At 41.8% G+C, this 26,057-nt stretch overlaps 1 protein-coding gene across 2 annotated transcripts in view; it reads left to right on the forward strand.

The window, feature by feature from the left end:
- Positions 1-2,959: 2,959 nt before the first annotated feature.
- The window catches only part of ACTN2 (actinin alpha 2), a 69,210-nt gene continuing 46,112 nt past the window's right edge, over positions 2,960-26,057 (forward strand). The window contains exons 1-4 of one of the 2 annotated variants that reach the window (XM_032216194.1): positions 2,960-3,091; positions 21,732-21,846; positions 23,616-23,735; positions 25,023-25,109. In XM_032216194.1, the coding sequence (XP_032072085.1) occupies positions 2,960-3,091; positions 21,732-21,846; positions 23,616-23,735; positions 25,023-25,109 (454 nt within the window). The remainder of the gene's footprint in view (positions 3,092-21,731; positions 21,847-23,615; positions 23,736-25,022; positions 25,110-26,057) is intronic. The other variant, XM_032216195.1, reaches the window with a different exon arrangement.

Below are 26,057 nucleotides of genomic sequence, written 5' to 3' on the forward strand. Positions count from 1 at the left end.
GAACAATTTATGGAGGATAGTTAGGGGCCCCTTCTAGTTATGATATTTCTTTTAACACAGATAAGGATAGACTTTGAATATTAGCTGGTAGGTATTGCAAACAAATGTGCTGTTGGTTTTCTGTCCTCGTTCTCCTCTTTCACTTGAGTCTGTTTGATACTGTGGAGAGGGGTTTAGAACAGACTTTTATCCTGACCTAGCATGACTCCCAAATTCCTCCTTTTCTAAGTAATTGTACACTCTTTTCGAAGGACACAGTGGTTCAGTGGCTAAGATGCTGAACTTGTCGATCAGAAAGGTCGACAGTTTGGCAGTTCGAATCCCTAGCGCCGTGTAATGGAATGAGCTCCCATTACTTGCCCCAGTTTCTGCCAACCTAGCAGTTTGAAAGCATGTAAAAATGTAAGTAGAAAAATAGGAACCATCTTTGATGGGAAGGTAACAGCATTCCGTGCTCCTTCGGCGTTTAGTCATGCTGGCCACGTGACCATGGAGACATCTTTGGACAGCGCTGGTTCTTCAGCTTTGAAATGGAGATGAGCATAGCCCCTAGAGTCGGGAACAACTAACACATATGTGCGAGGGGAACCTTTACCATTCCTTTTTACACTCTTTTCAAAATAATTGAATCGGCTGAACTGCTTAATTCCCTCAGAGATGGGTGGGTCTCTTTGCCCTCTCAAGAAGTGAATTGATTGCTAGTGCTGTAACTTCCCATTTAGTCCCTGTGTACATCTTTTTTCAGATGACAGATGGTCTTTGTTTAGTGACTGCCTTGTTTAGTGACCTTTGCAGTTATGACAGCAATAAAAACAATTTTATTATATTATTCGCTTCACTTAGCGACTTAGTTGCCAGTCCCAATTGTGGTCATTGAAGAAAGGCCACCTGGATGTGAAGTAGTTAACCACAGATATTCTGCAAGAGCTCAGATTCTGCATTCTGCAATAAGTTCTACACCTTTACTCAAGCCCTAGATTGATGCTACAAATTGTTGGACTGTGCACATCACTGGGGCTTAAGGAAGAAAGACTGCAGTGGTAACTATTACCTTCTATCTCCATGTATTTAAATGTACTATGTATTTATGCATTTGCCTCTCAGCAGAGCAATTATACATATTTGGATCATATATTTGGATTAAGCGGGGGAAGGCAAAGCAAAGATACTTCCGTTCTCACATCTGGGAAGAAGTGGGAAATTTTACTGTTTGCTGTTTCTGAAGCACTTGATTAGATTAAATTAGGAGTGTGTATCAAAAAGGGCCCTCAGGTTTTCCTGAGCATGGTGAACTTAAACCAAAATTAACTATAGAATTTGAATGGGAAAAGGAGGGAGAAATTGTGTGGCATCGCAAAATCTCTCACCATCTGCAAATAACTGTTTTCTCTTGGCAAATTAACATCATTCTTGTAGAGGGTAAGAACTCAATTTTTGTAACATGGAAATATAACTATTTTGAACTGTTTTGCAGATTATTACCCACTTCTCTCTACTTGTCCTATGTATGCCCTGTCTTCAGGTAATTTATGATTACTCTCTTGAATTATATTACTGTTCTCTTGGTAATGTAATGTACTGTATATTACTGTTCCTTTTTACTTCCCCAGGAGTTGATGCAAGCAATGGCTTTCCATTTTGTAAAAGTGGGGTTAAAATAGTTTTCCAAATCAAATCATTGGAATTTATGATATCGGATCATCGAAACTTTTGTAGCAAAGATGGACAACTGTAATGGTTCTTCACATGAACGTCAGTAACAGTTCTTAGCAGATTGGGAGAACCAAAGAGATGGACTAAATCAAGAATAGACAACAAGCAGTCTCCAGAACAAATGAATGAATGGAAATGAAATCTCCATTAAACCAATACAATGATCTAAAAGGTTACACTTTGCAAGTCACTCTCTTGAGCCAGTCACTCTCTCTTGGCCTTAGGAAGAAGGAATGGCAACCATGTCTGAAAATCCTTGCTAAGAAAAGCAAAACGACTTGTCCAGGCAGTTTCTGAGAATCGGTCACGATTGAATGGAAGTAAAAAATGGTTTTGTTATCCATTCTTGGCAAAAATCACAAAACTGGAGTGTTATTGGGAAAAAGAAATAAGATTGCTCTACAAAATAAGATTGATGCAATTTTGTTAAACTGGAATGACATGGCACACTTTATCTTAGAATATTATATATCCATTTTTCTGAGAGAGAAAAAGAGGCTTGCCTGGAAATACTTTTCAAGAGGAAAATAAAGGTGAAAGTCATTTATTATTAGAATGCATCTGGCTATTTAAACTTACTTTAATCGTATTATTCTTCATTGCTTTTCCATCTATATGCATGCTTATATGCATGTATTTCTAGTCCCTGGAGTTGCGGGAGGAGATAATATTTCAGTAAACCTTATGGGCTATGTTCTGTAACAAGTTTGAAGTGGGGATGGGGTCAGAGTTCCTGAGAGTAACTTTCTTCTAGGATATTCTGCTTTTTCTCTGCAAACCTGATGTCCTTTCCTCCCAGATGAGATAGTAAATTCAGAGTTCTTCTGAAGGAGAACTTCAAAACGTCCAGGCAGGGAGGGGAAGGGGATGGATATGTCCCAAGCGAGGCAGTGCAGGGTCAGGTGACAAGGCGAGAGGATAAAAAGCAGAAGCCGTGCCCAGCTGCTGCCTTCAGCCAGAGCCCGGCTTACAGCCAGCAGCAGCAGTCCAGGGGCAGGAAAACTGAGTGAGAAAGTGAAGGCTAGCTCCCGCTATCAGTTTTATTATCTCTTCTTCTATCTTCCCTTCCTGTACAGAGCCAAGTAAAGGGGGGGGGGGGGAGAAACCTTCCCTTTTTGGGCCATTTTTCAAGAATAATTTCCTTTACAAGAAATCTTAGCATCCCCATTGTTACAATCATCTTGAGAAGATCCTTCATAAGTTACAGTAAACATCTACAGCAGTGAAAAAGGACCTGATCTCTAAGATGATGACCACTCAGATGAATTCTAACCTACACTACAGCTACGAATATGAAGAGGATGAATACATGAACCAAGAGGATGAATGGGACAGGGACCTGCTCCTGGATCCAGCATGGGAGAAACAGCAAAGGAAGGTCAGAAAAGCCCAGCGAAAGAAAACCATCTCCAGTTGAATGTGAATTTGTGCTGATTGTCATATCACTCTCTAGAATACTCACTTGTTGAAAACCCGGAGGGGTGGGTGGGTGAGAAATAGAGGAGGAGGAGGGGCAGTGAAAGATAGGATGATGGTGTTAGATTTTGGTGTTGTATTATCATTTGAAGCACTGGTAGTGTCTCACCATGCATTTTGAATTGTGTTGCTTTCTTTATTTGTTAAGACTGGATTTCTGCCAAAAGCCAAAGGCAGAATATATGGTATCCCTTCTCCAAATTTCCCCAAAGAATAGAATAAAGTAGATTATGTGCCGAGACAGATAACCCAGTCACCCAGTAGGTTTTCACACTAATGGCAAGAGTCCCATCAGGAATAGTTTGGAATTTTAGTCCATGTTTAGGTTCAGTCCTTCAACTAAGATTATTCAGCACATTTATAAAGTTCTGTGAATTGGTCCAATGATTAGGAATAAATGAAGAATCATCTTTTCTTGGTCAAAAGTTATATAAGATTATTTTTTGCTACTTTAGCACTTCTTTTGAATAATGTTGTCTTTTATCTTACTGCATGTCCAATGCAGATAGATCAAAAGATTATAGTAATAATAGAATTATGTCAACTCTCCTAATCACATCATGTTTTTTTTTCCCTTTGTCCTCTGATTTAAGAAGGCCAGCCAGTACTCCAAGCTCAACATGGTGCATATTTATAGAGGAAGTTTTAATCAAATATACAGCTTGGAGTCAAACTACACAGTACATTCAACGCTTTAAGGATTCTCTCTTTTCTTAAAAAAAATCTGCAGCCACCCTCGCAGTGATAATGAACAGCTTTCCACCTAATGCAAATAAAAGTTGAGGGTGTTATTGGGATCATGACACTGAAGGAAAAAGTTATGTTGTTCACATATTATAGTCCTGATCATACTATCTGCAGCTACTGTCTTTGAAACATAGCATAATGTTGTTTGGGGTAATGATTTGACAGCATTGTGCTGTAGAAAGAGCTTGTAAGATGTCACAAATACATTAGACTCAATTTTATTCTTACTTTATGAAGGAAGCTAAACTGAGTCTGAGTGTCTGGGCCAAGGTCACCTTTGAACTTTACAACTGAGGGCGGACTGATCTGCAGTTTTTCCAGGTCTAGTTATCCATTGTAAAACTGTATTGTGCTTGGTTAGAAATCCTCCATACACTATCCTGAATGTAGTAGTCCATTAAAGTTAAAAAAAAAAGTCAATGAAAAAGGCTGTGTTCATACATTGCATTAAGTCACTTTTTAAGTCCATGATTATTGACTTTCATGATTCCCATAAGTTATTGAGTGCTAAGTTATTAAGCTTATTAGACTGGTACATGAATTGTCAGTTTAGCATGATAGACCAGGAGAACTTGTTCAAAGGAGAACAAATCAGGACTTTTGGGGGAGTATGTAAATGTAGCCATTTTCTGAACTTTTTCACAGCATTTCGAGTCTCAGCGGCTCAATGTTAATTCAGCCTTATATCCTTCCAAGGTCAGTAAAATGAGGACCCAGATTGTTGGGGGCAATATGCTGACTCTGTAAACCGCTTAGAGAGGGCTGTAAGACATTGTGAAGCAGTATATAAGTGCTATTGCTATTGTTATTTTAGCAGTTATTTATTTTGTGGAAAAGAGCAGATTTTTTTCCCAATCGAGGCTTTGAATGGTTTGATTTCTAGTGGCATAACTGGCTTTATTTAGAATTCAGAAATTCTTTAATTTTTTTCTTAAAAACTCACAAAAATGGAACAATTTTAATGGAGGCTACCAAAGAATTACCATAGCATAACACATGTTACAGTACAGAATACATCATCATCATCATCATCATCATCATCATCATCAATAATAATTCATTAAACATGAAACTCAATCAACTGAACATTCAAAAGTGCATCACAAATACCATTGACTGGTGCTAATGGTTGATACGGGTTGCTGCCAGTGTCCCAGGTATCAACCAAGTACCTTCTTAAAACATACAATGTTCTGAGTAGTGGAATAATAATAGTAATGATGATGATGATGATGATAATGATAATAAAGTTTTATGAATGTAGCAGCAACCCCTATCAACCATTAGTACCAGTCAATGTATCATACATCATTTAAAGATGTATGACACATCTTTAAATGTTCAGTTAACACAGTTTCATGTTTAATGAATAAAATATAATTACAGAAACCTATCATTTTTGTTTTTATTGTTTAGTCCCAATTAGACAAAACGTTTAAAATCCCTAATATTTCAGGATGAAAATGGTAAAAAGAAATAATCTCTAAAACATTGCTGCATTGCACTCCAGCCCTTTCAGTGGGATTTCTCTCCCCACACTCCCTTCAACAAATTCATTTGATTTGAGTGGCTGGTGGATTGCAACCTTCATAGCTTTACATTGTGCTTAGTCTTTAAGAAAGGGAAGAGGTTAACTGGATGGGTATATCTATAAATAACACCTGAGGCAAGGCAATCGCTTTTCTTGGCATGAGAAAAGTCCGTTATTTGGATTTCAGGAAGCAACATACTCTCCCAGTAGGACTGGTGGATTTTCAAATTCTGAGGGTGGCAGGCTTTTTTCTCCATGATGTTAAAAATAAGCTCCCCAAAGTACATTCCTGAAATCCATTTATACAATGATTTGCATGGTTGCTGAGCTTTGTTCAAACCAGTAATCTAATATTGAACAGCCAAACAAGCCCAGCAGTTGGCTAGCATATATGTACTATGAGACAATCTTGGAACAGGACAAAAATAAATGCCATTGTTTCTATTGTGGGCTGCCCTCGGCAGACTTGCCATTTCAGGATATGCCTGGTATGAGAACTGTCAACAGTTGTTGGTAAGACATGATGACGTCCTTAGGATTACAATGGCCATGACACCTAATTATAACTCCAGCTCATATTGTAGCACAGGGTTCCTGCAATCATTCAAACTCCTTGGTGTGGAATCCTTTGTTCCATAGATTTCCATAAATGTGGGTGTTATATAACAGAATGCTATTTGTCTATATATCATGTACTTAATCTTAAACAGGGGGACAATTTGGGGAACTATCATTTTATTCAGTGCAAGAAGATGAGTTATGAAGAGCTGCAAATAGGATCAGATCTGATTTTTAAAAATGTGCATGGTGATTGAAAACTAATGCTAAGTTTAAAACTAAGTATGTTTAAGCCAATTCAAGCAGTGCTTTCAGTCTGCAATCATCAACACAATCATTCTTTTTTCTTGTTGGCTCAGTGAACCCCTTGAAATATCTTTTATGGGGAGAATAACCATAGGACAAACAGAGGATCCAGAAGGGCCCCACACAGGCAGGCTCTAGTCTAATTACCATTGAAAAATATGGTCTTCCTTTGTGACAGCATGCACTCTGGACATCATGAAAAACAAGCACCAGCAAAATATATGTATGCAGGTCTCTGTGTCATGAAGAGGTGTTAGGAAGCTGCACCACAGGACAGAATAAAAATAAAAATGGTGGACATTGTCTGTATGTGATGATAGTCTTAGATATACTTGGGAAGGCTACAAGTTCATTTGGGTACTGCATAGGGGCTCTTGATTTTCCTTGAAAATGTTTTGCTAGAATGACTGTTAGAACTTGAAAAGTCAGTCAGTCAATGAGGGAATTTACAAGGAATGACACAGTAGTGGATTGCACATTTCATTACCACCAGTTCACTTCACACTCTCTCGCCCAATTTGCGCACATGCACACATGAAATGGGTGCGTGAGCGCCTTCCGCGCATGCGCCTGGCTTAAAAAATGTGTCTAAGTAGGATAGCATAGAGCTGGGGCGGGTGGGCAGGCCCACCTGTGATTTCTGCTACCAGTTTGGGTGAACCGCCCCGAACCGGCTGAATACCATCTCTGGAATGACAAGGAATTCTAACTGACATAAGTTAACGTAATATAAGTTGCAATCCCATGCTTATTTATTTGGGAGCATGAACGGGACTAACTACTGAGATGACATTTTTAGAGCTGGGCAGTTAACAGAGCTAAACTGCTATGTCCTCACAAAAAAAGTGTACCTTCATCTTCAGCACAGTGTAATCTGCCTTTCCATTTGGGCATATCTATTTAAAATCCTCCAAAGCTTGCTACAAAAATAGCCCACAATGGCAAGAAGAGAAAAGGGAGATGCAGAATGCTGCCACAGACTGTAGATCAAATACAACGTTAATTGTACCCGTTGATGCAATGAATGTAAGAGGCATCTTATGTATGGAACTATGCACTGAGCTTTGTTACAATAGTATAAAAATATTGCAAGAAAACACATTTACTTAAATCTCAACCTCTAGTAGATACTTTGTGTTGCTCCACATTGGGACCTCTAAGGGGAAATCAAATATAAATCTTCATATACTGTCAGATTCATATTTCAAAATTATAGGGCATATTGGAGACTCCATAGGCAGGTAAAACCCAGAATGATATTGTTGTAGCATGATTTTGCTTTAATGTAGGATGCAAGAAGGAGGCTGCCTCCATTTACGAAGATTTTTGGGAGGGCTAATCCTTCACCTAGGGCATAGCCACTTTATCGGGTCCTGATTGTAGGCAGAATAGCTTCCTTCAAAAATCCTTGATTATCCTAGTCTGGATATGGCTAGGTAGGATTGGCACAGTGCCTGTTTCTTCTACCGAAGAAAGCATTAGTGCTGGAGGCAGAGATGTTGGGCACCACACTAATGTTGAGGAAAGGATTAATTACCCAGCCCACACAGGGTGGGTAAATGAATATAAAAAGATTTGTTCATCAGGATGAGGGTTACTGACCTGTTAGACACACAGGGAAGGCCAGATGGAAGTGGTGACAGTTGGCATTTACTGTCACCAACTGCCAGAAGAGATTGATTCTTTTCTGAGAAAAATATGTAATGAATTTGTAGATAACTTCATTTGTTCTGTACAGGCTGGTTGTTGTTCTCCATAGTTTTGGGCTTCAGCTCCACCAGTGTGTCTGACAGATTTGATTACTTCGGTTCGTCTGGTATTGTGAATTTTGGTTCTCATTTTGGGTCTGGATTTGGTAATTCTCTTAGACATTTGGTCCAGACTGTATCAGTCATTGAATAAATAAACTAAAATGAGGGTTAGGGTTAGGGCTTTAGAACAGTGGTGTCCAAACTTGGGAATTTTAAGGCCAGCTGGCTGGGGAATTCTGGGAGTTGAAGTCCACCAGTCTTAAAGTTCCCAAGTTTGGACATCCCTGCTTTAGAATCTTGCATGTACTATATACATCTAAAAGAGGTGGGCTGCATAGTTACAGCCCCATGAAAATTTGACCTTCTGGTAGACAAACCTGGTCTCAAAAAATGCTCCTTGTTCTGCTTCACAGGCAGTGACTGGCAGTGAACAATCATTTTGCAGATGAAATTGCTAGGAAAATTATTTTGAAATACAGTAGGACTTAGCTAATGTACAGCCTCGTCAACTGCCTGGCCTAGCTGAACTAGCTGTCCAAAATTCAGTTGAGATAGAAAGTAATGTTTTAATAATGGGATGCAGTGCTAAGGTTTGCTGTTATTGTTGCAGAATATATAACATACAGGAGGAAAATGAGAAATCCATGTCCCTTTTCAGTGGCATTAATAACTGTGAAATTGCTTCTCCAAAACTTTATACTGTAACGATATGTGTGCATGAAAAGAACAGAAGCAGAGGTCATGCTGCATATCAAGAGAAATATGCTGGTTGCTGGGGCATCATGAAGTAGTCTATGTTAATTAAAAGTGTTATTCAGGTGCTGGGTCTCAAGGGAAATGCATTAGGGAACCACAGCTCCAAATATAATTTTGCTAGAGGTTCTTACAATAAGGTGACCAGACATCCCGCTTTTGGTGGGACACACCCGCTTTCCAATGCATTTTCCCGCGTCCCGCCCGCTTTTTAAAAAAGCACGCTTTTTTTGGCGCTCGCAGCTCCCGCCCATCAGCTGCTAGCTTGCTGGGCTGGCTCATCGTTCTGTTCTCTATCCTACCTCCTACCTACAAATTTAAGCCAGCCCAGCCTGCCGCTCACAGATTGGATTGGCCTGGACTCCAGCCAATCAGTGAGCTGGCTGGGATGGAAAACGCGGCGTGCTTAAAGTTTTCCATCCCAGCCAGCTCACTGATTGGCTGGAGTCCGCTTAGCATGCCGCATGAGTCCCCCGCCCATCCGTTGCCGCTCGCATGGGAGGGGTAGCGTAGCGAGTGAGCGGGGAGCGAGCTCGCCTTTCCAGCTCCACTTCCGGACAAGCTGTGGAAAAACCTCTGCGAAAAGTGCCACCTGGGGCCGCCGCTTCTTCTCCGAACTCAGAGTAAGTGACGGGCGGGGCGAGTGAGGGGGGGGTGGCAGGATCGCCACCCGCTGCACTGCAGCTGACTCACCCCGGGCCGGGCGGGCTGGGAGGCTCTGGGCGTCCGGGCGGGAAGAGCACAGAGAAAGGCAGAGCGGCGCTCGACACGACTCTGCTATTTCTGCTGGAGGAGTCCCTAGATAGGGAAGGCGGGTGGCGAGGCAGAGCAAGGGAGCGCAAATGGCGGATCCCGGGCTCATATGCAGAGGGAGCTCTCCAGGCACAGGAGCGCTGGAAAAGTGCTCCGCTCATGCACCCACCGGGACGGAGCACGCTCGCTCCAGCCCTGCCTGCCGGCACGACTTTGAAGTATTGGCTTGCCGCTTGCCTTCCACGTCGGCCCGCGCGGAAGGCAATCCAGCCCTTTCAAAGTCATGCCGGCAGTTTAGAACTCGCCCGCCATTCAGCGAAACATCTTTCGCTGAATGGCAGCCGAGGGGCACACTAAAGTGCCAGCATGAGTTTGAAGGGCTGGCTTGCCTTCCATGTCGGCCCACGTGGAAGGAAAGCCGCACTTCAAAGTCATGCCGGCAGTGGGAAGCCTTTGCCGGCCCGATACCAGCTCTGAAGTTGCTTTCCTTTCTACTAAAGCCCCTCCTCAGCAAAGCAAGTCCAGGGAAGTCCTTTGAGCCGGCTAGAAAAGGTCTGCCGCGAACTGACGCACCCCCCTCCTCTCTCACCCCCCTCTGCAACCCCGGATACCCTCTGCCACCGTGCCTGAAGCATGGGAGCGCTCACCAGCCGGCAGAACGCCGGAGTGGAAGAGGTGGATGTCCCGTCCAATTCCCTCTACAGATACCCCCCAAAATCTGGTAAGACGGAGCAAGCGGGGGGGGGATATGCGAGAGGTTTGCGGGGAGTCCCGCATGGCAGGGTTTTGCGCGCGCTCCGTACTCTGAGTTGAGGGAATGGGAGCAGCGGCTGCAACCCCAGAGTTCGGCTAGGCGAGAACTTTAAGGCGAGCGGCGGGACGGACCCTTGCTGTCAATCTCCCCCCCCCTTGTGCCTTTTCGCAGCCATCCCATTGTTCTCCCGCCAGTGGGGCTGCTCCTGTGATGTGGTCCCCCCCCCGTGGCTGCGAAGGAGTTTCCCGAGAGTTTTAGAGGGTCAGGAGTACGACCCTCATTGCAACGTCGCCATTTGCAAGCTCTGGCTGCTTGGGAGGATGGTTATTTATTTATTTTTTTCTTCTTGCTTCCGCTTTCTTGCCGGCTTGCAAGGATTGTGGTGGCGGCTTGGATGGAAATAGTGACATTCGTGGCATCGCGCTTGGGGTTAAAAACTGCTTTTCGTTCGCGGCAGCAACTGCTCTTTGAGAATTCTTGCTTGAAAAAACAGGACTCCCTCACGCGGTCCTGAATTGAGGTCCATCTCCCTCCACCCCTAATTAAAAAGCCCCTGGTAAATTCTTGCCTGTCCTGTGCCACTTGGCATGCCTGCCTGTTTAGTTGTTACTGCGCTGATTGAATTCTAAAATACCCCATCAATCTTCCGATGTAACATTTAACCATCCCCGCTGCTAATGAGAGTTCGCCCCTTCGCCCACTGAGTTGGAGTCGGCGATGGGACGCGCGGGGTCGGTCGGTGGCTCTCTCGCTTGCTCCTCCCGCCGCGGCGCCAGCAGCAATGGGATATGCTTGGGGAAGGGACAGCCAGAACCACCTGCCCGGATTTGTGCTCCAGCCGTCGCCACCGCTTCTGCTGCTGCTGCAGCAGCCACCAGAGACTCCTTCCCCTCCGCCGCCCACATGGAGTGGGGAGTGAGCACGCGAAAGGAGAAAAAAGGAAAGGGCGACGGCTCCAGGACACAGCGACCCGTGGGAGCGCCGGAGGAACCGGGGGATGTTATAGCTGCTTTTCGCTTCTCCGCCTTTTCCTGGGGACCGTGGAGGAATCTTGGTCTGGCATCATTGAGGAGAACCTGCCGCGCGCCTGTTTCGAGGCTCATCACTAGCAAATACCCACCGCTAGAAGATGGGGAGGGTAACCTGGGTCTTCTCGGGCCAGGATCGGACCTTCCTGGCTGCCTTTGCCACTGCTGCCGCCGCCACTGCTTAGCAGATTCTCCTCAATGATGCCAGACCAAGATTCCTCCACAATCCCCAGAAAGAGGTGGAGAAGCAGGGCGGAGAGAGGAAAGGAAGCTGCAGCCGAAGGGAGAGACGCTCGCCCCCGTGTTCAGCAAAGCAAGCCCGCTGGCGGCGCCTGTGCTGTGGTGGGAAGCGAACTGCAGGTCCCCCCCTGCCGCCGCCGCCTTCTTTACCTCTGCCTCTTCCAGAGCCCGGGGTGGCTGTCAGGGCGCTGACGGTGGAGCGGACGCGGCCAGTTTGTTACTGCTTCCAGAATCGAGACGGACGAGGGAAGCGGCGGTGGCTGGCCCCAACAACAACACGGTGCGGTGGGAAGCGAGTCTGCAAGGCTTGGTTGCTTCCCATCCGGAGGTGGCGGCAAGAGCAGCGCGTTGTTGTTGTTGGGGCCAGCCTGCTCGTCCATGGCTGGACCTTCCATTCTTCCTCCGCACCTCGTTACAGTCGCTGCTGACGTCCGCCGCCACCGCTTCCCTCGTCCGTCTCGATTGCTGGAAGCAGTAACAAACGGCGCGTCTGCTCCGCTGTCAGCGCCCTGACAGCCACCCCGGGCTCTGGAAGAGGCAGAGGTAAAGAAGGCGGCGGCGGCAGGGGGGGACCCGCAGTTCGCTTCCCACCACAGCACAGACGCCGCCAGCGGGCTTGCTTTGCTGAACACGGGGGCGAGCGTCTCTCCCTTCGGCTGCAGCTTCCTTTCCTTCCTTTCAGCGCCTTGACAGCCACCCCAACCGGCGGCTACCAGGCCTCACTGGAGTCAATTGCAAAACCGCATTCAGCGCTTTGAGGACCTGAGGCATCTTGGGAAATGCAGTTCCCTATCGGAAAGAATGGAGTAGCTGCGAATTTGTAACAACAGAAGATAATAACTTGGTGCTTCGCAGGTTACGAAATTTGCACACTGTTTTTTGAAAGTTAGATAAAGAAATTATGCTGTGAAAGCGACTAGAAAGCCTCCCCTCCCCTTCCTGTGTGCGAGAAAGGGAAGGAGAGGAAGGAAGGAGGGAGGGGGGAAGGAAAAAAGAAGAAGGGAGGGGGGAGAAGATGGAAGGAGAAAAGATGGATGGAAGGAGAAAGAATGGGAGGAGAAGGAGGAAGATGGAAGAAAAAAAGAAGAAAAAGAAGAAGGGAGGGAGAAAAGAGGGAAGGAGGTAGGAAGAAAAGGGGAAGAGAGGGAAAGAGCAGAAAGACAAAGAGGATGAAGTTGATAGGCAAGAGGAAAGAGGAAGGAAGGAAAAAAGAAAAAGGGAGGGAGAGAGGAAAGAAGAAAAGATGGAACTAGAAAGGAAAGAAGGGAGGGAGGAAAGGGGAAGACAGGGAAAGAGCAGAAAGACAGAGAAGGTGAAGGTAGATAGGCAGAAGGAAGGAAGAAGGAAGAAATAGGAAAGGAGGGAAGGAGGAAGGAACAGAAGCGAAGAGGAAGAGAGAAATGGAAAGAGCAGAAAGACAGAGAAGGTAGATAGGCAAAAGAAATGAAGCTGAAAGAATGGAAGGAGGAAGGAAGAGAAAAGGAGGAAGGGAGTGAGTGAGGAAAGAAGAGAGGATGGAAGGAGAAAGGAAGGAAGGGAGGGAAAGAGCAGAAGACGGATAAGGTGAAGGTAGATAAGCAAGAGGAATGAAGGAAGAAGTGAGGAGTCTCGGGGAGGGGGAAAACATTTAGTGACCAAAGTTACAATGGCATTGAAAAAAGTGACTGATGACCATTTTTCACACTTAGCGACCGTTGCGACCATTTTTCACACTTAGTGACCGTTGCAGCATCCTCATGGTCACGTGATCAAAATTTTGTTTGGCAACAGATTCGTATTTATGCTGGTTTCAGTGTCCTGGGGTGACCTTTTGACAAAAAAAATTTTTTTTAATCAAGCCCCCCCCCCCCCCCCCCCCCCCCCCCCCCCCCCCCCCGGTCAAAGGCGTCCCTCTTTTCCAATCTGAAAATCTGGTCACCTTATCTTACAAGGACTATTATGTGAAGCTCTAGATTCTTTTTCTTTGTTATTCTGTGTAGGCTTCTAAAAGCCATATAAGGAAAATCCGTAGTTATACTGTAGTGGCAGAAGCTATGTATATACATTTCAGTCATTGTTGCCATGTGCACTTCAATAGTTCCATTTATTTATGCAATTAAAATTAGAGCCTTAAAGAAAGCAAAAAGAAGAGACAAAAACAGGTATGTTAAAAATAAAATAAAATAAAACAATAGCCATAAGTAACATACCCCAAAATAATCAAAAGAGATTCCACACCTAGGCCTAGGAAAACAGCCAGGTTTTCAAAGGTCTTTGGAAAATCACCGAGATGAGAGTTATATAGGTCTCTGGAGGGATACTGTTCCATAGGGCAGATGCTGAGACAAATAAGGTTGACCCCCTTTTTTAAATCTAACTCTGCTTGATCTGGATTACTGGATGGGCAGAAACTGGCCAAGATAGGCAGTCCCACAAATAACCAGGCACTACGCCATGAAAGGCTTTATAGGTGGCCAGCTTTAATTCCACCACCACCCTCCGGTACGTTCATGAGGATGGTCTCTGCTATTATGCCTTAGACCAGTGATGGCAAATCATTTCAGCACCAAGTGCCCAAAACAGAACATACGTGCATGTGCCGGAGTCCCAAAAACAGCTGGCCAGTGTGTGCATGCCTTTTTTTTTGCCCCGAAAAATAGCCTGAAAAATGGTTTGTGGCCATTTTCAGGCTGTTTTTCAGGCCATTTTCAGACCTTTTTTTGGCTGTTTTTTGGCTGTTTTCTGATGCTCCAGCACCGGCGAAGACCAGTTGGCCGGCGTGTCGGAAACCAGAAGAGCAGCTGGCGACAGCAGCGCACATGCCCACAGAGAGTGCTCTGCATGCTACCTCTGGCACGAGTGCCATAGGTTCACCATTATGGTCTTAGATTATCTAGCAGAATAACAGAGATGGACAGGACTTTGGAGGTCTTCTAGTCCAGCCTCCTGCTCAGGCAGGAAACCCTATACCATTTGCGAGTCATGGTTGTTCAATCCTTTCTTAAAAACCTCCATTGTTGGAGTACCCACAACTTCTGAAGGCAAGTCATTCCACTGATTAATTGTTCTAACTGTCAAGAAATGTCTCCTTAGTTCTAGGTCAGTTCTCACCTTGATTACTTTCCATCCATTGCTTCTTAACCTGCCTTCAGGTGCTTTGGAGAAGCTTCCCTCTTCTTTGTGGCAGCCCCTTAGATATTGGAATACTGCTATCATGCCGCCTCTAGTCCTTCTTTTCACTAAACTAGACATACCCAATTTCTGCAACCATTCTTCATATATTTTAGGCTTCAGTCCCTAATCATCTTTGTTGCTTAGGGGACTGGAGGCTAAAACATTTGAAAAACAGTTGCAGGAATTGGTTATGTTTACTTTAATGAAAAGAAGAAATAAAGGTGACACCTACATTAGGTGTGGCATGAACACTCAGGTATTTGTCTAGCTAAATTTCCTGGGGCTAAGCAAGTTAATTTTCTAGATATAGTCAGCTTTTATGCTTAGCTTCCCTTCAGTAGCAGCTGCATAAATCTGATTCTTCTTTACAGAATTCCAGTTGTGCTGGCTTCAGAATGCTAAGAATGTACAGAATATTCTATTAATAGTTTACAAGCATGCTCCTGAGACTAGCTAAAATTCCAGTGTTTCATAGTAAGACTTTTGCAGTGAATGTTGTTTGTTCACTGTTCCTAGCAGTTCAGAAGTAGTACTTCTAATTAGGATCGTTATAGGAGCAGAGTATAACTCTCTTCTCTTTTAGCAAGCCTTGCTTCTCTATTGCCACTGCAGTAAACAACAGTGTTCTGCCATCCAGTTGCAGTTTGCTCTGTTGGGTGGTGGAAATTATTTAGATTCCGGAGGGAAGAGAAGCAAAAGTTCTGGAATAGCAATGGGTATGAAAGTGTGCAGTTTCCTATGTGAGAAATTTTACAAGAAGTTTCCTCTCTCAAAGGGGGCTCTCCTTAATATTGCAGCCGATACTCTCTCCTGGAGATTCTTTGCTGTCTGCCATCTGTGGTCATACTTGGCAACTGTAGAGTTCTACCTAAGGAAATACTGACTAATTACTCTTGAGAGAAAAAGCATCTGACCAAATGCCCAATTTTCTTATAAACTGGAATATAAGTTAAATGTGATACATGTATTGGGAAAAGCATGGGTAGATGCACCAGTAAGAGAAAAGGATTCTGCATTTCCCTGAACCAAATTGATGTGTAAGTAAAAGTAAATTAAGTAGCTATTGTAGCCATCTTAAAAAATCATGTGTAAAATCAGCATAGCCAGAACATTATAGGGGGGTTACAAATGTCATTTGTTACTCCTATAAAACTGAGATGCTCATCTGTAAAAAAAAAAAAAAGTTTTTCCCCTTCTTCCTTTTCTTTGTTTTGATAAAGTATCTACACTTAAGGAGTTCCAAAATGGAACTAGAACAGGAAATAGAAAGTAGAAGCCCTTTGAATATCTCAATATATTAAATCCCTTTGTAATATTTTTCTTGGTTGGTTTGGGAGTACTCTGGACCTGACATTTTAGCTCTATGGACAACTGTCTGTTAAATGACTAATATGGTACTAGAGAGAATCAAACTCTAAAAAGCCACATACAACAGGCACTATAAATACCACACACACACAGAGAGAACAACACATGCTCTGCTAGAAAAAAAAATCCCTGAAGATGGGCTCCAGCACGAGACTGAAAGCTTGGGAGACTAAACCTCTGGCCCCAGTGACCGACCTAGATTGGATCCTGCAACATTATCCTGGGACACGTATATTCACCGTCATTCATGAGACGCAATCTCTTTGCAATAGAACTGTGTTGCCTGATTTGCATTGTAGCCTGACAGCATTTAGCTAAATCTCTCTCTTTCTCTTTGATACCAGGTGATAAGCAGAAGATTTGACAAGTTCCTGGCAGATTATAACAAGGCTTTTTGAGTTATGCACTGGGTATGCTGGGTGGGTGCTTGGGTTTAATTTGCTATATGATAGAGCATTTTTCCTCAGCTTGAATCCCTGAACGTGTAATGGAGTCTTGCCCTCTTCTTCATGCTAGCAGGAAATAATCCTTGATGTAATCCAGCCCATCTGGAAAGTGCAATATTTGGGAAGAGTTGAGTAGCGTACAAGTTTAACTAATAGCAGTCTAACACCCCAGGCTTAGCAACTGTTGATAAGAAAGCCAAAAAAAAATCATCTGGATAGTGGGCATTGCAATACCTGGAGACAGCAGAGTAGAAGAAAAAGAACTAGTGGGGGTGGGGAAGCAGAATATAAAGTCCTGCAAATAGAAGTAAAATGACTGTGGCTAAAGAAATAAAGATAGTAATAGGGACTTTGGGTGCAATCCCAAAACAACTGGAGCACCACTTGAATACCATTGGCACTGACAAAATCACCATCAGTGGCAGATTTACTTGGAACAGCTTACATCCTGCAACAATACCTATACCACCATCAAACAAAGCATCTGTCTATCTCAGATCTTTGGGAACGATTTGATGGATGGATTAAAATGCGAAATCCAGTCTAAACATCTGGCTGATTATGTAACCAATCATCAAAATCATCGTCATTGTTTTATATTAACTTGTGGTGGTTAGAAATTTAAGGATACTAGCTAGGGATGTTAAAAGTATTCACTTAAAATGTCTTAATATCCATCAAATAGCGTGAATGCTTAAGGCAGGAAATCATGAGCGTCTGCAGGGAGGCAAGTGAGGTGTTGTGTGTTGAAACATTATCAAACAATGCCAAGAATGTAACTAATTTGCATCAGTGTGTGATACCACTGACATAATTTGTATCCATTTGTGTGATGATACCATGATAAATGAGATATTATTGTGACTTGTATGTGATTTCTACATAGGAAGTATCTGACCAACCGATATACCTGTGATGGCAAACCTATGGGATGCGTACCACAGGTGGCACATATCCCCCTCTCTGTGGGCACACAAGCCGTCACTCTAGTTCAGCTCCACCACACATATGCATGCGCCTCCCACCAGCCAGCTGGTCATTGCTTCTCTGGTACACATGTACGGGGCGGGGCTCATGCGAGGAGCATTTTGGGGGTGCATGCGCATTTATGCCTGCTCCTGCTTTGGGCCCTCACTCCAGAAAGGGTGAGCCATCACTGCCATATACTTTCCACTAAAATTTTCGCTATCACCATTGTGGCCCTTGTGGAGAGTCTAATTCAAGTTCCCATTGTCCCAGCAGCAGCAAATAATTAAATAATTGTTTGGTCTGCAATATTTAAACAGCAGAAATATTGTCTCTAGGAAAGACATCTGGATGTCTGGATCAATTAAGTAACAACTGCCCATCTGTCCTGTTGTAGACAAAAATAGCAAATTCAAGCTTTTCCCTATGCCTTTGCCACTTACTACCACCATACATTATTAACAGTTCCCAAAATATCCTCAGATGTATTTTTATTTATTTAATAGGAAAAAAAAACCACAGGGAAACCTTAGAATTGGAAAATTGGCGCTGTAAAGCATTTAATTGTCACACGGTGACACATATTGGTGTTTTTTCAAGATTTCCCCAGCTGCTATCTGATCTCTTGCTCAATGTGTTGAACGGTGAACAATAAATGGTCTATTAAATATGGGATCTTTTCCAGTCCCAAGGGATGTGTAGGCTATTAGTGATATATGTTGCTTGTAGCTTGACTGCTCAGAAATGAGTATATTTTGAATTCTACCTCAATGATATTAATAGGAAAAATTAATCAGAGGCAGCACCTTGTTCTTTCAACACATGGAAACTGAATCGACATAAAGCAGAAGGCTACCTACAATGGAATGGGCACTGCATCTGCTTATGTGGCTTTGATGGGTATCCCAGGAAGGAACAATTTTAAAGGATCATATTGTATAAAAATACTATTAAGGATGCAGTCCTAGGTATATCTTCTTAAAAAAATGAATCTTATTAAGTTTATCCCTGCCCATTCTAAATGAATTCAAAATGCTTTATTTCTGTAGGTATATACATTTGCTCTGTAAATGTGACATATTTAGACTTTTCCATGACCCCATGGCAATGATATCCTACCATCAAATTCAATTTCATTGAGGGCCGCATCAGGATTGTGTTTGACCTTGGTGGTCTTGGGGGCATGGATAAGGTCAGTGTGGCCAGCTCAACGTCACTCCTGTCGGGGGCGCCTGTGGCGGCCCAAGTGCTGTCAATGAAAACGGACTCTCGAGCTCCATTTTCGGCTACCATGGCCTCCAGCAACCCTCTGCCAGTGAAAATGGAACTTGGGAGAGTTGTGTGGGGCAGATCCTTTGCTGTTTCCAGGGTAGCCCCACGGGCCAAATCTAAAAACCCTGTGGGCTTGATCCGGTCCCTGGCCCTTGAATTTGACACCCCTGATCTAACCTATTAAGTAATTACATTTGCAATTCACAGTGAAAGAGGAATTAGAGATAAAACAAAGAATAAAAAAGTTTGGAGAGATAACACGTAGCACAGATAATTTTCTTCTCTTTCTCTAGGGGTTTATGGTGATTGCCATAGTACTATGGCAAAGTAATAGTAGTTTTCTGAGTTGTGTAAGATACTAGAGGCAGAATAATATGCAATCTGTACTATACATAATATTATATTTATTACTGTGTACAGAATAGAAAAATTCTGGGACTTAACTTGATTCTGATGCATCATAAAATCAAATCCATTTGCACAGTGGTTAACTTCTCAGACAAAATGTCTCAAGCCAGAAGTCTCCCATAGTGTGAAAAATTCACCAGATTTTTGCTGTCAAGATAGTTGTGATAAGAATTGGAGCATTAATGAGCAAACTTACAGAGCTCTTGGAGTGAAACATTGTGTAAACTATACAACTACTTTATCTATGCTAGTTGAGTCAGAAATCACTGTACTGAAGATGAGGGTAAAAAACAGATTTATTGGAAGTGAGGAGAGTGCCATAAATAAAATATACAAGCAACTTCATAGTTTTGCCACTGATCTAAGGATGGGGTCGGGGGAGAATAGCAACAGCCATAATGAATCAATTACTTATCCAATTACTTATTCTTCTGTGTATTCAAGTAGCTGCATATTTAAATGTCAATTCTAAGTTAAAATACAGTATGATTACAAAACAAAACACAGAACTCCTTAAATATCTTTGCAGAGTAAGTAAAATAATGCTCTGGTAGTTTCCTGGAGGGATTTATAATCTCAGCACATCTGGAAGCTAGCAGATGGAGAAAGCTGCCTTCATTATAATCTAGCACATGGTTACAGGGACTGTTTACAGAGGCTGCAAGATACTAATTAATTAATAGCTCTTCTTATCAGTCTAGTTTAGATGTTCTTATTTTCAGATACCTTTCTCCTTTTCATGTAGAAATTGGGCTCTTATGGCATTGCTGTTTCCCCCCAACCTAGTGGAATGATAATTGATATGTAACTTCATCCCGATGATGCTTTGATGTGTGAAATGTGCAGGAAGCCCTCGCCTTGCGACCACAACAGAGTCCAAAATTTCTGTTGCTAAGTAAAATGTTTGTTACGTGAATTTTGCCCCATTTTACAACCTTTCTTGCCACAGTTGTTAAGTGAATCACTGCTATTGTTAAGTTAGTAACATGGTTGTTAAGTGAATCTGGTTTCCCCATTAACTTTGCTTGTTAGAAGGTTGCAAAAGGAGATCACAAGACCCCAAGGCACTGCAACTGTCATAAATATGAGTCAGTTGCCAAACATCTGAATTTTGATCATGTGGCCATGCGGATGATGGAACGGTCGTATGTGTGAATAATGGCCATAAGTCACTTTTTTCAGGGCCATTGTAACTTCCAAAGTCACTAAGTGAACTGTTGTACATCAAGGACTACCTGTATATGCAATAAAATGCACATCATTCTTACTGAAGATGACATTAGCCAATACAGTATAAGTGTATTGACATGCTACTTTTGTTATTTTACATGTTATATTCAGTATATGTCAGCCAGCCTTCACCACATTGAATTCTGGCAGTCTATAAAGATGAGAAATAAATGCATTTGTCCTCCATAAAAGTGGTGAACATGCATTTATTAAATGGCATAATATTTAAAAGCTGGAGTAAGGTAGACGCTTTTCCAAACTGTCAAGAGTCTGTGAGAATTTCTATGCAAGACAGCTATTGACCCTGCTGGTTAGGCAGTTTGAGAGAGTGTGCTAAATTGGGGAAAACTGAGGTGGTTTAAGGGCACTGAGCTGTTTTGAAAGCATCTCCAGTGTTTCTATGACTTCAGAAATGTTAGAGAACTGAGCTCATTGTGGCTTTCTTTCCCCACTAGAGAGCAATCTTCCCTCATCGTCTCTTCTGACTCCTGAGCTTCACAATTTGTAAGAGGAATGGTAGCTTGCTGGCTCTTCAGCTCCTCCTCAACACTTCATTGTGTGTAGAAATAAGGAGAGGATTTTGATTGCTTTTTATTATGTTACTGGATCTGCAACAGCTTTAGATATTCACTCCTTATTGTCAGCATTCCAGATTGTCAGAGACAAAGGTCCCTTGAGATTCATTCTAAGAGTTCGAGGAGTGAAGATGATGGATGTTGGGAAGTGCTCTTTGAGAATCGGGAATATGTAACACAGGTCAGGTAACACAGATAACATATAGTCAGAGGTTCACATCGGTTCGCCCGAATTGGTAGGAGAAATTGCGACTGGGTTGCCAAACTGGTAGGAACAGCAGGCTCACCATGCCCCCAAACCAGTTCTCCGGTTGCCCAAGCCATTGCAGACATGTTTTTAAGTTATTTTATAATGATCTGCGCATGTACTGAACAATTTATAGGCAACTGCGCATACGCAAGCAACATAGTAACCGGCAGTAACACTGGCAGCAACTCAACTCTGCATACAGTATATATCAAGATGAATAAGAACTGCCATCTTAAAATCATGTAAATGCTGCCCCTTGTTCTTTATTAAATACAAAACAGACATGAGTACATTTGTCATAAAATGAGCCATTTTCTAGAATTGTAGTATTTCAATTTCTAGAATTGTAGTATTTCAATTTTGACTCGGGATGTTAATGCCTGAAACTGAGCATCTGTAGCTTATTATTAAAATGAATAGCTTTTTAAACGAGGTCCTTCATTGCATTGGCAGACATTTACAGCCTGGTGCAATTCCCATCTGCGGAAAGCTGGAACCCAGATTGAGAACATTGAAGACGACTTCAGAAATGGACTGAAACTGATGCTACTCTTGGAAGTCATTTCAGGTTTGTTTAAAGATAGCACCTTGTCAAGATATATTTCCAACTCAGAACCTACCTCATGGTTTTTTGATGTTATGATAGTTCTGACTCCAAAAGTTGTTGCTGATTGAGAAGCAACATTTATTATTAATCACAGCTCTATTAATAGTATCCCCCCCCCCAAAAAAACTATGTAAGTTTGAAAAGAGAAAATGTAAAGAAAGGGAAAGCAAATACCCAAATTGCAGAAGAATAGTATTCATATAATCACAATGCTTGTGCAGTTTCTTGTTCCAATGGACCGCTCTCACTTTTGCTTTCTCTTTGTAGTATCTGGGATTGCACTCAGTATTTTTAAATACAATTTTAATGCATGTTAAAATCATTTGTTGAAAAATCTTCATTATTAGTTTATAACTAAATACTAATATTAATTATATAACTATACAATTGTTCTATGAAATACTTCAAAAAAAAAGTAACCTTATCTGTTGCATAAAAAAGTATGTAATGAGAAGAAAAAGAAAAGATTATATAGTTAAACTTCTAAGAAGAAGAAGAACCCAAATGCTTAAAAAATAAATAAAAAAATCCAGATAACTTAAAACCCCATACAATTAAAGAATTAAACCAACTTAAAAACTTCGAAGTACTACTTATCTAAACTGTATCTAATTCTAAATATTTATCTTAAAATATAGACACACAAACATATATTTCAGTTTAAAACATCATGTTCTCTTTCACTTCTCTTTTGGAATTGCATAAATTTGAATGCAAATGCATTAAAGCAAATTTTATTAAGATAGGCTTTGGAGCCTGGGAGCCAGCATACTTCCAACCTTTTTACAACACTTCAAATTCATTATATCCAAACTTCTTCATAGATGGAAATATACCAGCTTTTTGAATTTAACATACAAGTTCAACCCATAATTGCCTTTCAAGAACCTAGTTAACATGATAATGTTACATAACCAATAGGAATTACATGGCATGACTTGGCATATAAGCCAATATTTCTTCAAATGTATTATATTCACAGGATAAAGAAATGAAGGCCAACTATTTTTAAATAATATCTTTATGGATTAATCTGAAGTAAGATCTTGGTGGGATGGTAAATGCTACTTTCAAATCATTTATTGGTGTATTTAGAGCAGTTCTAGATACTCGATGGCCCTCCATATGTTGCTTCAGAAACAGCGACGATGGGCAATGATAAAGGATGCTGAGAGCCATCTCTGGTTCCTTTTCCTTGGATCTGAAGTGAACTAAACATTAAAAAATTGGTACATTAATTTTTAATGCTTGAAGCATTCTAAAGGACTAAAAATTAAGCTAAAATGTGAATATACAAACTGTATATCATAGCTTGGAAAGATGCAACCGTTTTTACCGCATCAATAAAATTAAATAATGAGTAAAAGTAAAGTAAAAGTAAAATGAGTCATTTTATTACATTCAAATGAGCTCAGACATTAAAATAAATCTTCAAGGAAGAATAGATTTTAGTTTTATTTGTGTATTTATTTATTAAATTTATATAACATCCAACTCACTCTGCAAAGCACCTCCGGATGGCTTACAATTAAAATCATAAATATAGAAATATTAAAAACATTCAATATAGAGGCAAGAAGCAAAAGGCAATTTTGGTGCGATAGTTTGCATCTTCTCTGTTAATCCACCAGCCACCTTTGGTTTTAGATAGCAAAGAGCATGCTTCTCCTACTAGAGTAGTGCAGCCAGATTCCAGTACTCACAAATATTTTTGATTTTCTTTCCTGCAGGAGAAAGACTTCCGAAACCAGATAGAGGAAAGATGCGCTTCCATAAAATTGCAAATGTCAACAAAGCTCTGGATTTTATAGCAAGCAAAGGTGTCAAACTCGTCTCAATTGGTGCAGAAGGTATGTAGGGAGTATTAATAACAAGACTTTTCCTTCATCATGAACCTACATTTTTAGTGCTGCTTGGGGTCATTATATATACAATATGCCTTCAAAAAACAACTATGTACTACATTTCGAAACACATTTTTTCTCCAAACACTTCTTGTTTGAAAGAGCTGTAGCAGAGTGCTTGTTTTGAATAGCGAAGACCTTAGCATTTTCAGGTACTATTGAAAATACTTTTGCCACTCTTAAAATACAGGTAGCCTTTGACTTACAACAGTTCATTTAGTGATCATTCAAAGTTACAAAGAGCCGAGGTGGCGCAGTGGTTAGGGTGCAGTACTGCAGGCCACTTTAGCTGACTGTGATCTGCAGTTCAGCGGTTCAAATCTCACCGGCTCAAGGTCGACTTAGCCTTCCATCCTTCCGAGGTGGGTGAAATGAGCACCCGGACTGTGGGGGCAAGTTGCTGACTCAATTTGCTAAAAAAATTGTAAACCGCTTAGAGAGGGCTGAAAGCCCTATGAAGCGGTATATAAGTCTAATAAACAACCAACCAACCAACCAAACAAATAAATAAAAAAATAAATGGCACTGAAAAAAGTGGCATGGCCATTTTTCACACTTACAACAACCAGGGATGGGTTCCGGCTGCTGCTTCTGCCGGTTCGCTCAGGGACAGGTTGTGCGTGCATACGCAGTACTAAAAAATGCTTCTGTGCATGCACAGAAGCCAAAAACAAGATGGCCACAGCTATGGCACTGCCGAGAGAACCAGTTAGGGGGTGTGGCAGGCCAAGTTGCTACTTATTCAGTCAAACCGATCCAAACCAGTAGGAACGCACCTCTGCTTACAACCATTGCAGCATCCCAATGGTCATGTGACCAGCATTCAGCCGCTTGGGAATTGGCTCGTATTTATGACATTTGCAGTGTCCTGGATTTAATTAATCCCCTTTTGCGACCTTCTGACAAGCAAAGTCAATAAGGAAGCCTGATTCACTTAACAGCCAGGTGACTAACTTAACAACTGCAACAATTCACTTAACAACTGTGGCAAGAAAGGTTGTAAAATGAGGCAAAACTCACTTAACAAATGTTTTATATAGCAACATAAATTTTGGGCTCCATTGTGGTTGTAAGTCAAGAACCACTTGTAGAATTGGTTTTAAAATAGAACTATGAATCTGCAGCAAGATATCATGAAATAAGTATGCACAAGGAACATAATGAATCCCAAATGACCTCTATCACATATTATTGTATTGATGACCCTGTTGTATCCATTCTATTTCTCTCTAGAAATTGTGGATGGCAATGTGAAAATGACTCTGGGTATGATCTGGACTATCATCCTCCGTTTTGCTATTCAAGATATCTCAGTGGAAGGTAAGACTATTCTATAACATTGTCTTCAACTTTTTGTGTCAAATAGACTTGATTCGGGGATAAAGATTGATTGAACTGGCTATAGCTTTATTGACAACAGTGAATTCTGAGGTAAACATCAGTATAGCAATTAAGCAACTTACAAAGAAGTGTTTAGAACTGCTTTTTGCTGATCTGCTTTGTTCTTTATTATTATTTCTAGTAGAGTAAACAAATCCCATAAAGAAATGGAAATGTGAATTATATTCTCTTCTTCGAAAAACGCATTAAAATGAGTGATATTTTTATCTCCAACAATCTGCCTCTCCTACAAGTGGACTGATCAATTGGAAACATAGAGTTCCTTGTGAATCATAAGGTTAAATTAGATGATATGCAAACAATATGTCACCCTTATTAAATTCTTATTTTGTTCATTTACTTGTAAGCAACTTTAACAAGTGCTAGCATTTGGCTGACCTTATCTGGTTTGGAAATTAAGTAGGGCCAAGCCTGAATAGCATTTGGAGAATACCAGGTTGTAGGCAGCATTGGGAAATTGAAAAAATATCCCAGAAGGCGACAGCTGCAAGGCAATTCCATACTGTTGATAAGAAAACAGCATGGATGGATCCACCAAGTAATCAGGAGTCAAATTTAGTTCAAATGAGACTTTAGTTTTACTGTAGCTATTTGTAACCTCAAATTATTTCCTCCATATGGGAACAAATTATTATTATTATTAAAAATAACTTCATGTGGCCAAATATAAGTGCAGTGGTTAAATGCAGCACTGCAGGCTACTGCTAGATCAGCAGTTCAGCGGTTCAAATCTCACCGGCTCAGGGTTGACTCAGCCTTCCATCCTTCCGAGGTGGGTAAAATGAGGACCCAGATTGTTGGGGGCAATATGCTGACTCTCTGTAAACCGCTTAGAGAGGGCTGAAAGCCCTATGAAGCGGTATATAA

The sequence above is a fragment of the Thamnophis elegans genome, chromosome 4, assembly GCF_009769535.1.
Source record: "Thamnophis elegans isolate rThaEle1 chromosome 4, rThaEle1.pri, whole genome shotgun sequence".
NCBI lineage: Eukaryota > Metazoa > Chordata > Lepidosauria > Squamata > Colubridae > Thamnophis > Thamnophis elegans.